This window comes from Crinia signifera, chromosome 6 (genome assembly GCF_055691185.1).
Source record: "Crinia signifera chromosome 6, ASM5569118v1, whole genome shotgun sequence".
Lineage (NCBI taxonomy): Eukaryota > Metazoa > Chordata > Amphibia > Anura > Myobatrachidae > Crinia > Crinia signifera.
In genome coordinates, this window is record NC_139222.1 from 201,186,226 (window position 1) to 201,198,386 (window position 12,161).

The 12,161-nt window shown below is 43.6% G+C and overlaps 1 protein-coding gene across 4 annotated transcripts in view; it reads right to left on the bottom strand.

Moving 5' to 3' along the window:
- Nucleotides 1-12,161, bottom strand: part of ANKFN1 (ankyrin repeat and fibronectin type III domain containing 1) — a 402,168-nt gene that overhangs the window by 119,145 nt on the left and 270,862 nt on the right. For all 4 annotated transcript variants that reach the window (XM_083148639.1, XM_083148638.1, XM_083148637.1 and 1 more), the window contains exons 13-14: nt 2,888-3,103; nt 149-315 (exon numbers count right to left, since the gene is read on the bottom strand). In XM_083148639.1, the coding sequence (XP_083004765.1) occupies nt 149-315; nt 2,888-3,103 (383 nt within the window). The remainder of the gene's footprint in view (nt 1-148; nt 316-2,887; nt 3,104-12,161) is intronic.

The following is a 12,161-nucleotide window of genomic DNA, read 5'->3' on the forward strand; positions in this document are numbered from 1 at the left end:
TATCACCTTGGGCATTTACAATCACTACAGTATGTGAGTATTTGGTCAGCGATTAGAAAGTTAAGTTACAATATAATGAATATTACTCATCTATGGAGATCTCATAAAACAAATTATGACAATAAAAGTATAAGGCAGCAAGACTTACTTGGATACATTACTATTATCTCGAATCTTGACATGACACAGCATATTGGGGAGTCTCTGAGACACAAGAACTTTGATTTGATCTACAGAGCTGCACAATTTTAGAAAGCCAAGGTATAGTCCAGGGGAAAGTCTCTGCTGACTTCGCTTCTGAAAATTCAGTATGTCCTGGTAAAGAAAAACACAGACTAGGGTAACATCTTACAAAAAAAGGTAGCCACTTAGCCTATACTTTGACTACCAACCCATTTGGGTGATGATACAGCCCCCCATTTAGACAAATACTAGTTCATGAAAGGGAGAGCACATCAACTAAGCAATTGTTCTCCGCCTGGTGACCTGCTGTTCTTTCCCGCCACAAAAAAGCCAATTACCAACAACAAAACCACAGGGGCAGGAGGGAGTCCCAGCATGCGGGGAAGGCCTGCTGGCACTTGTAGTTCCTCTATATAAAGCAATGTTATGAATGAGTGTTTTAACCCTATCAGGCCGGCGTCCAAAGCCCAGGGACGCCGGTGACTGCCCCAGGCTTCATCCCTGGATGGGTGAAGCTTCGGGGGGGGGGGGGGGGGAGAAACCTTTATTGGGGGGTCCCCACTCCCCCAGGGACCTCGTCCAAGGCTGACTAGCCACAGTGCTCATGGTTCGTCCGGGGGACCTTATGTAAAAAGTGTCCCCCGGCTGTGGCAGGACACCACGTGCTGTTGGAGTCCGGTGCTGGTTTCAAAATACAGGGGGACCCACAGATTTTTTGTCCCCCATATTTTTGGAACCAGGACTGGTCCAAGAGTCCGCGGCTTGTTTCAGAAATACGGGGGACCCCTACGCTTTTTGTCCCCCGATTTTTGGAACCAGGTCCGGCTCAATGAGCCCAGGACTGGTTATGCTCAGGAGAGGGGACCCCACGCCATAAAAAAAAAACTTTTCCACATTTTGTAAGGCAGGTCCATGCACAGATCTCAATGATCTGTGCAGGGTTCTGGCCAATTCGCCTGTCAGAACCTGGTCTGCATGTGTGGCGATTTTTAGAATTTTCCCGAATCCGCATCTCATTAAATATGCGATTTGTATACTTTTCAATGGGAAAACATCTGGATGCGAGTTCCAGCGTTACTATAAATCTCACCTTCAGAATGTGCGATTTCGCAGCAAAAAAACACGTGTTTTTTGCCATTTTTTACATCTCTTTAAATATGCGAATTTGAAAAAACGAGTACATTTCGGCCGCTTTTTTACTAAAAATTGCACAAATCACATTTTCGCATCTCATTAAATGTCACCCAGAATAAAAGAATACTCCCTGAAGCACCATAGGCAGGCTAAGGGCCTGATTCTGGTTCACTCGCAAAGGCAAACTCCTTCTTATTTGACCAACCAGGTGCAGGTGGGGCAGACGTAACATGTGCAGAGAGAGTTAGATTTGGGTGAGTTATTTTGTTTCTGTGCAGGGTAAATACTGACTGCTTTATTTTTATACTGCTAAATAGATATCAGTTTGAAGTACAAACACCATCCAAATCTAACTCTCTCTGCACATGTTACATCTGCCCCTCTGCCCCACCTGCAGTGCACATGGTTTTGTCCATTAAAGAAGTTTTGGTTTTGTCCATTAAACCATTCAGCTCCCCACTGTCATTATTCAGGATGTAAAATTACAGTAGCTTATCTCTCTACAAGCGTTGCTAAATCTCCCCTTAATCCCGGTAAGGATGAATCCTAGGGACCCCTTTATTGGGGGGGGGGGGGTGTCCCACTCCCCCAGGTACCCCATCCAGGATTGACCAGCCAGGGTGATCATTATTCAGCCAGGGGACCTTGCATAAAATGTGTCCCCTGGCTGTGGCATGGCACTCCTGGCTGTTGGAGACCGGTGCTGGTTTCTTAAATATGGAGAATCCCCACTATTTTTCCCCTGTATTTGGGGAACCAAGACCGGACCAATGAGCCTGGGGTTATGCTCGGGTGGAACCCCACGCCATTTATTTGACAGATTTAACAGAAATTTGAACACTCCCGTTACTAAAAAAAAAAACACTGCATTCGTCTAAAAAAAAACACATTTCCATTTCTAACACTTGCTAGAAATCGCAAGCAAATTCTGACTATCTAAAAAAAACGCATCCTATTACATTTGCAAATTTGGTACATGTACAATATGGTACGAATTTTAAGCTGTCTAAAAAAATTGCACCATATTACATCTTACCCCATCACTGTATGTATAGTTTGAAACATGTCATAAAAGTATTGTATATTATCTAGCATTCATGCTTTACATTTATTCCAGAGAATGGAGTGTTTAGTGTTAAGAGAAAGTACTGAATCTATATGTGATAGCTGTATACAGCACATAAAACTCCATAGCTGAGACTCTTCAATCATCAAGACCTCCGGGCTACTATGTTCAAACACCACTGTCTTATGCGTGTTTATTAAGTTAAAACATCACCGTCTTATGCGTGTTTATTAAGTTAAAACATCACTGTCTTATGCGTGTTTATTAAGTTAAAAATAATCGACATTACATCAGCTTTTTGAAAGGCGACCAAATAAAGGATATTAAAAAAGGCTTTAGTGTGGGTTTCATTGAAAACATAAAAGAAAGACATTTGTTTAATGTACGCGGATGTCATGTCTAGTCGCACAATGCAATTAATTTCTGAAATTCCTGGACACACTAGGGTGTTGTTCAATGGGGTGTATGCTGGAAGAATTTGCTCACTTCAACTTTTGACATTACCTGGATGGTTATAAGCAAGATGTCCAGGGCTGTTGGTTCCTCGGGAGTCGACAGAGATTTCCTTTGGCTTTGCAATTTAGAGATTTGCATCCACTTTCCATTGAAAAATGAATACAATGTTTCTACTTCTCGAATTGTGACTATTAAGACATTGCCGTGTCTGTCCTTTATAGGCTCATAATATACCCGACCTAGGTTGTGAGTGCCAAGTAAATTCTGGAATAAAGACAAACAAAAATATCTCAAACTCAGACAGGATGCAATATTAAGGTACATAACACGATACATAAGAAACATATTTTCATTGTCTTTAGTTTGAGCATTTCAACAAATATATGCCACCGTATTGTGAACTTGAAAGAGAAGCACCTGGGACACTCCTGACACACAAGCCTGTGTACTTCCATGGATATTGTTATATCATACATACAGTACTTCTAAGAAGCTTAGGTCAACTCCAAAGTATCAACTCATTTTCAGGATTTCTCCATTTCTTTTATTGGTATGGGTAGAAGGTCAGTCCCAGGCCCCAAAATTGCTAGTGGCGGCAATGACGATTTCAGTGGTGCTCTTGGTAGAACTACTGTATATAGCACATAACATCGTTTACAATATAGTTCACTGACATCGCTAGGTATCCCACTGACCACGCAGCTGTTGACGATATGTCATATTGAGCTGCATACACAGACGAGGGGTGGAAGTGGGCATCGTTTGGTGTACACACAATGGACGGTATTTTAAACACTATCGCTCAGAAGGGCCAAAATAAGTGATGTCTTTAAAAAAATCTAGTTGTGTGATATACTATAATATAGCACTCAACTTCTTTCATAGGACAGATTAAGACTGACTAGAGTTTGGAGGTGCTGCATGCTATATTTTATGAACAAAAAAAAAACTATTGAAGAAAACAGTTGAGAAAATATAATTTTTTTCATGTTCTACGGTATGTTTGGGTTAACACAGCGGTTCATACGGTTGGTAGTCCAGTACCAAATAACATTATTTTTGGTTAATATGTCAGGCAAAACCAGTGCTGATGGCTGGCAAACATAAAACATGTGAACAAAGAGAAGAGAACCCCTGTCCAGCACCACATTACTAAGCCTGATGATAGAACAGGATTTCATTTAATCATCTTTGCAGAGTGGAAAAATTGCTAATACTCTCTGGCAGTGTTTCCCAACCACAGCCCTCAAGGCACACTAACAGTCCATGTTTCTAGCTATACTTAAGCACAGGTGACTTAAGGCCTGATTCAGACCTACTTGCTATGCTGCGTATATTCACTGTCTTGTGAGCAGGTAAAGACCGCCCTGCCGTACGTACGTGCCCTCCCTGCATAGGCAGGATCCCTTTGGTATGCTGGCATGCCCACCATTTTTGTGGGCACACCCATGAAACGCTGGTTGTCCACTCCGGAATGCTCCCTGCCTGTCAATCAGGCAGTGAACTCCACAGTGAAGGAAAGATTTAAGGGAAGCGCTCGTTGCTGGGGAATTGTACATGCGCATTATCACGCATTTGCAGACCCCCACCCTCAGGGATGAAGCCAAATTCGGACCTGTGAGAACAGGTCTGAATCGGCACCTTAATAGTACCTCAGTTATTTTGACTTAGCCATCTGAGCTCAGGCATGGATATTACAAAAACCTAGACTGTTAGTCTGCCCTTGTGGACTGACCCAGGGAAACTACTCAGGGATACTGTAATTCTCGAAACTTTGAAAGGCACTTTTGCCTACCGCTGGGAAGGGATGTGGTACAGACAGTGGTTTGGGGAGAGCATGAATATTTAGCACACACATACAGGAGGTGGACTTTATCATGAAGGTAACCAGAAAAATGGAAGTCACCCTAATTGTCTGTCTAATGGTGCCCATACACTGTGTGTTTTGTGATGCCGATGCGATGCGCGCTCCCACACATACAGTATCATGCCGTACAGTCCAAAAAGTATGTGCTGACGGAACTTTTTGAACTAGAACGCATCATATCTAGTTCAAAACACACACTGCTTTGGTACATTGGATACATTTTGAACTAGATATGATGAGATCTACAGTAGTTAAAAAATGCGTGGTACCTATCGCACAATGGCCCTCATTCAGGTTCATGCGCTCGCATGCACATTCGCAAGCACTCTTACGGAAAAAACAACACGCACGCATCGGGCGAAGGCACGCCTACAGTGCTTGCGAAATCATTCGCACGCAACCATACTAAGAAGGGGGGTGGTCTATCATTGCGCGTACGTGTAACTGGTCGCACGCACCCACACATTTGCGCACGCACACTCACCTCAAGCTGCTAAGGAACATGCTCTACTCCCCAAATGTTAGCAAACCAAATACTAGTATGCACATGTGTTGTGTTGTAAAGGAAGTATCTGATATCTATGTTGCATGTGAGGTGACACATGTCGACTAATGTTGACAGGGGCAACATGCTAAATATAGCAGAGTAGAAATGACAATAGTGGTGGTATGTTACATAAGGCAAATTTATAAGGGTGGGATTTGTTTGGTTTTAGCGCATTGGTTTGGTCAAAATAACTTTAGCAACAGAAGAAGTTTGTATCTGCTAACACTTGATTGCTGGTGGTATGCAATCAGAAGTAGTGCTGAGGTAATTGTCTCATGAAATCAACCATGTATTTGTGTCAATTGTGTGCAGGTGCCATTGATTTACCCATTGATTTAGCCATTTCGTGCGTGTGTTTGCTCCGTACGAATGAGCACATTACAAGGAGCAAGGTGTGCGAAACTAAAAACCTGCTTTGAGCTGGCGAAAAGTTTTGCGTTGGAGGGGAACAATCCCTCTTGCACTCATGCGAAAGCACTCCCACCACTCATAGTGAACGCCCATGTGTACGCCCACTTTTGCTCATTATAATGGTCGCGCCCATGCTAACGCCCACTGCACGCCTACTACCGATGCACTCGTTCGCACGGAGAAATCTCCGCGAAAGTTTGCTTACGAGTATTTTTTAATTACATTGCACATGCGCAGTGCGCTAGCTGCACATGCGCAGTGCGCTAGCTGCACATGCGCAATGGGGGTAGCAGGGTGAAACGTGCGAATTCGCATGCGTACGCGCCAATGTGAATAAGTGCCAATGTGTGGACACCATAACTGTTAGAAGCAGCAATTGCCACAGAATGTTTTGTAAGGGCAAAATTATTTGAGGAATATACATGTTTCATTATTATTCATTTGCATTAATAGAGGCACTTTTGTTTAATTAATAAATAAATTATAGGGGCAATATTTCATGATGTGGGCACCACTTATAGTGCCATGAAATAATACATGTTGCCTTTATTAGAGCATTCCTAAGCTTGGTCTGTAAAAGTAGAATATAATAGAAATGGTATTAGGTTCATTCTATTGTTTTGAATTAATCTCTCATTGGGATTGGGGCACTGCTTACCTGTTTGTTAGGCTGCGAGTATACGCAGCCTTGCGAACACATCTGAATCAGGCCCACGGTTTGTATGTCACCTGCCTGTTACTTGCTGAGAAACTGAAGAATGGGATGCATTGAGCAGTATAAAGAGTAAAGAAGTTGCCCATAGCAACGAATTGGCTTTGAGGTAGTAATTTATCAAGTATATTATATAAAATGATAGAAGCTGATTGGTTACTGTGGGTAACATCTCTACTGGTCCACTTCTCTTTACACTACGTTATACGTCTCACTGACCTGCTTGCAGGGCAACCGAGAGGAATGCCGGGCCCGGTAACATTTGGGGGCGTGGCCTAAGTGTGGGGGTGTGGGCACCTCCCGCACTTTGGCCACGCCCCAAAATGTTTAGAGGAGGGTGGAAAAAAACTCTAAAAACTGTAATCTCAGCAGCAGCATACACCTACAGCATGTGCTGTGCTGACAGCAGACTCAGCATGACCTCTCACGCTGTCAGTGAGACACTCATGCTGAGCCTGCTGTCAGCACAGCACATGCAGTAGAAGTTTGTGTTGCTACCCGGGGGGGACAGAGGGGGAAGGGAGTGGTCGGACCAGGGCCCCTGCGGGGCCCCTCCAGCAAGCCTGGGCCCAGGTAATTAGTACCTTCCACCCCCGTTGGCTGCTCTGCCTGCATGATGCTCCATTGTCAACAGAATGTATATAATTGAATTTAATTGGTCAGAAAATATATATGAAACCTATATATACAGTACAGTAAAAATATATAATATCTGATATAGATTTAATTTCAAATATATTTAACTACACGTTTATAATTGTAGTTTGAAGATACAGTACAGTATAAGCAACAGAGGCTGGGACACCAAGACCAGGAAAGTCCACTCGGGGATAGAATGTTTGGCTAGACAGACTGGCTATTGACATAACCACACACCTATGATCTAAATTTCATAAATGTATATTTTTATCAGGTTTAATTTGCCCTAAATCCTAAAAATAAACATACAATTGAGGTGCATTTGGTAGATATCCTGATAAGGCGCATAAAACAAATATTGTTAATTATTCCTCATCTTTCAATTGCATTTCTCCGCTAAGTGGACATAAATAAGCAACAGTCCAGTCATAGAAAAAAGGTATGAATTGGCCTCATTGAAAGTCTCGGTTGATGCAAAACAGCATCAGGAGTCTCAAAATGTTACAATCACTAATGCAATAATAAACTTTAGGCAATTAAAAGTAAACATGTTGAGTTGACAAGTTAATTCAGATTGGCAGATCAGAGTGGAGACAGAACTCAGGAGAAATATTGAGTACTTTAGATACTCAGACAAGGTTAGGCATTGATTTACGAACCATCACCTATAAATAGACATGCTACTATATTTAGGAGATTAAGTTTTTGTTTATCATTCCGGAGCTGTAGTAAAATAATCTGGTCTCTTAGTGGAATACATTAAGGGAACCATGCTGAGTTGGATGGAATTAGCAGCTAACATATTTAGCTAGGAATGAGGATCTGGCCATATACAGTACATAAGAGATGTCCCGCTGAACAAGAATTATATGTGTATGAGGGTTATGTGTTTTACTTGGGGTTGAGTATGGGAGCAGGAGATCGACAGTGGCATCCCAATGCTAAGGATGCTAAGGATCCCAACACCTCATAGATACAGTAAGTATCCCCTAACCCTTCTTACATGCAGTTTTAACCCCCCCCCCCCACACACACACACACACACACACACACACACAGTCTAAAGCTGGCCATACATCTACAGATTGATTGTCAGATTGGGTATGGTTAGAACAAAAACCTGGTAATGGATGAGAGTAAATGACAGCTGACCAATTGCTTTGAAATGCTGGAAAACTGCCAAAAACTGTCACTCATCCATTACCAGGATTTTGTTCCAACCAGCCCAATCTGACAATCGATCTGTAGATGTATGGCCACCTTAACCCTAACAATCTCCCTTCACATTCTATCCCTCTATTTGGGAGGATTTGTTACTACTGTAGAGGATAAATATAGAGGTAATTTGTTACTACAGAGGTGTGTATATAGGGGGAATATGTAACTACAGAGATGTGGGGAGGGGGGATGTGTTGTCATAGAGGAATGTGTTGGGAAGGAAACGTGTAACTAGCAGCGGCGGCTCCAATCTCAGTGCAGGAGGGGGTTCCCGCTGCTGCTGGTCCCCGCTGCTGCTGTCCCCGCCTCAGTCACGGGACCGGCGCATGTGCAATAGCAGAGGGGATTAGGCTTTTCTCAGAGGTGGGTGTTAATACAAATAAATGTCTCACTCTGCTTATGCATACACCTTCATCATTATAGAGACATTTGACCAATCTTAATATAGATAAGGAATAATAACTGAGGTATGGTATATCTGGCAAAAAGTTAATATTATCTCAGACCAAAATCGGTTTTGACCAAATCCATGATCTTTAGTTTTTAAATCAATTTATGTTTTACTAAGTAATAAAGAAATGCCCAATTCTATTACATTCAGGAATAGCCTCGCCATTCTTGCATGTAGTTATTCTGCACCGATCAGACTGATTCAGTTGAAATGGTTGAAAGCAGTTGCTGTGTGTTTTGCAGAGAGAAGAAGGCAATATAAGAGTGTCTGGATAACGGGGTGATTCAATACTGATTGAACAGGGCAGAATCAGGGGGATTTGTGTTTGCACATATGCAGCACCACTGTGCGAAATGCCTTCGGCAAGTATTATAATCGCCGAGGTGTTCGCACAGGTAGGGGAGGGGGGCATACATGGGGCGGCATCAGGGGAAGGACCGCAAGCAAGGGGATGTATTTGCGTAGATTCCCTTGCATGGTAATGAGGGGAGTTTGCAGGGGGTGTGCTCGGCGGGCAGCATTTCAGGGTTTGCTAAGCAGTGAACGACCGCTGATTAACGAGTCTTGCTGAATCAGGCCCAATATTTTTATTAATGTGTGTAAATGATGGAATGTAACAAGATTTTGCTGCATACATTAGAAACCAAGCACTTTTCTTAGCAGTAGATCTCTGCCAAGTAGGACACAGTGGGCCTGATACTGCCGATGGTCACTAAGAGGAGTCATTGTTTGTGACTCTGCATGCTTGAAAATTCCTAAAACCTGGAATAGAGTGATGTAGACGCACGGTCTGACAAATGTGGATAATGATGGGTGTTTCTTGGCAGTGGGTGGGGGTATACAGAAATGCATATAGGGTGGTCTATTTAATAGGTGTGTTATTGGAGTGTTACATCTGTCACAGTAAAAGCTGCTGTGTACACAATTGCTTAGCTGTAGACATAGTAGGCAGTTGTTGCACTGGGAGGGTAAGGGCCCATGGGTGGGGGGTCCAGCGTGTGACATCATGACACAGCGGACGTCATGACATCAGGACACCCGCGTGGCCACCCAGCGTGACCCACCCTGGGGCTCTTCCTCACCCGCTCCCCATGCGGATATGCTAGCTGCTGCCCTCCATCCTGCTGCTGTTGCTCCCTGGCTCCTGGCCAGATGCCCGTACACACTGCTCAGCTCTGTCCCTTTCCCCAGCTCAGCCTGTGTGCTCCACTGGTCCGGCGAGGGATTGGATGATAATAGTTTTCACCAGGCCCCGCTCACCTAAAAAAGTAGTCGGGCCCAAAGGGGCGGGGGTGTGCGTTGGGCTGGGTGGCATTAACCTGCTCCCTGGGCTCCGAACACTCGCAGCCCAGTGAGCAGGTTTGAATTGTGCCCAATATATCTGGTCAATATATTGTTACAATCCTATATGGAACAATATATCTTCCAATTAATTACCTAGTGCGTACCTGGTTAGAGCCTACTTATACAGAAATAATGCAGCCTATCGTCATCCCACAGAGCAAAACAATTCAAAATAAGAGTTCAAACATGCAAATTGCTTTCCATTTTGGATTGCCAATGATCCATAACCACTTTATTTCATAGATATTTCAAAGTCAGACTAAGATCCTATGGAAACGCAGGTAAGATATTGATCATATTGCCGATAGGACAGTTCTATTGAAGACCAGCAACATGCAGCTTTTTGCCATTCAGGTATTAGCGCATCCACTGTATGATAAGTGCATGGTGTGCTGTGGCACAAGGGACACCACACACACAGTTATACTTATCCCTCCGAAGTCCTGCGGCAGTCCGCACTGCAGACACACATCTCCTGGAAAATGATGCGGTGGCCATTTTCCTGGTGATTTGTGCATATGCAGTAGTAGTCTCTAGTAATGATGGCATGCACCATGTTGCCAGGAACCTGTACATGCGCAGTAGTGTCTAACATAAAGCCGTAGTATACTGCTGCCAGAGAGTTTTGCTTATGGTTAATCTCCTCTCTCGGTCTTCCAATGCATCCTGCATACTTCTCGTTAAGTTCTATTAGTATTATTTACAAAATGTTTAATGAATTAATAAATATTTTTTTTATCAAAACTCACTGATGGTCTGAGGCCCCATTAGCAATGCCCCCTCAGTTTACAGTGGGGCTGAGCACAAGAAAATACCAAGAATATGTAATAATTGAGGAACTCATTATTAGCACAAACCTGTCCATACCTACTGTATACAGTATATGGCACATTGCTGGAAATGATGGTAGTAAAGGCTGGGATGCTGATGGCAGACTTGGGAGACATACTCTCACCTTCCCTAATCTGGGTCTTACTGAAAATAAATACAAAGTTGGTATGCTTCTCTAACCCTTGATGCTGGCACTGATCAGATGCTCGCCACAATTGGAAAAAAAGAGGGGGGTGGGGCACAAGGTGTCCCGTGAGGGCGCCTATAAATGGGTGACTTTGCTAGAGCTCGCCACAATTGGTCCTCCGTGCATTCTCATGGAGGAGTCGGGGCAGACGTTTTGCATCTGCACCCACGGCAAACTTTTGGTTTGCCAGGTGCTTGCACCCTACACGCCGAGCGAGGGTTTTTCGAAGGGCTGGGGGGCTCCGGGCATCGCAGCCGTGCAGGGGGTACTGCGTGCGAGGGGGGGGGGGCGCCAGCACTGCGGGCGGAGGGCTGCGTCTGATGGACTCGCAAGGCTGCGAATTTCGCAGCCTTTTGAGTCAATCAGAATAAGGTCCTTTATACAGTAAAAGCATTGAGACCATATTTTAGATGAATAAGATTAAAGGCATTTGTGTGCACGCTAGCATTAAGGCAACTGCATCTCAGACTATATTCATGCGAATAAAACCATTGATTAGGCATGCATGGTTAGTCTGAAGCAGTAAGCCACCAGCAATGGGAATGTTTCCATGCTACAATGCCTTCTTTATTCATTGAGAGTATAATGCTGGTTGTTATAAACTGGATGCAAGCAGGTGAATTCATTCTGCCAGAAGAAGGCTGTTCATAACGTTCCTAGCCACTATACCTAAAATACATGGTGATTAAATATGAAGAAATGGCATCTTGAAGCATTTACAAACTTACACGCTAACATATATTGAAAAGAGAGATGATATTCAACACTAACTTCACAAAATGTACAGATTAATGAAAGTCTCAGAAAATTCAGTTACATGGGCAGAATTTGGGCATAAGTGTTGCTTGCCTAATTTTGCCTATCATTTTTGTTCTGCCCAGAATACACTGTAAAAGGGAACCCAGCTCTAATCTGAGTATAGTTTCCATGTAATTTGAATTTACACAAGCAGAACAGGATCATTCTGTGGCACAACCAGAGGCATAACTCTGGGAGGCAATGGAGTCATCTGCTACCGGGCTCCTGCTCCCAAGTGGGCACCTCTCTGCCTCTGCAAGTTTGAATCAGTTAAGTGAAAGCCGCCAATATCACTTCTGTGACTGGCTCCCCCTCCT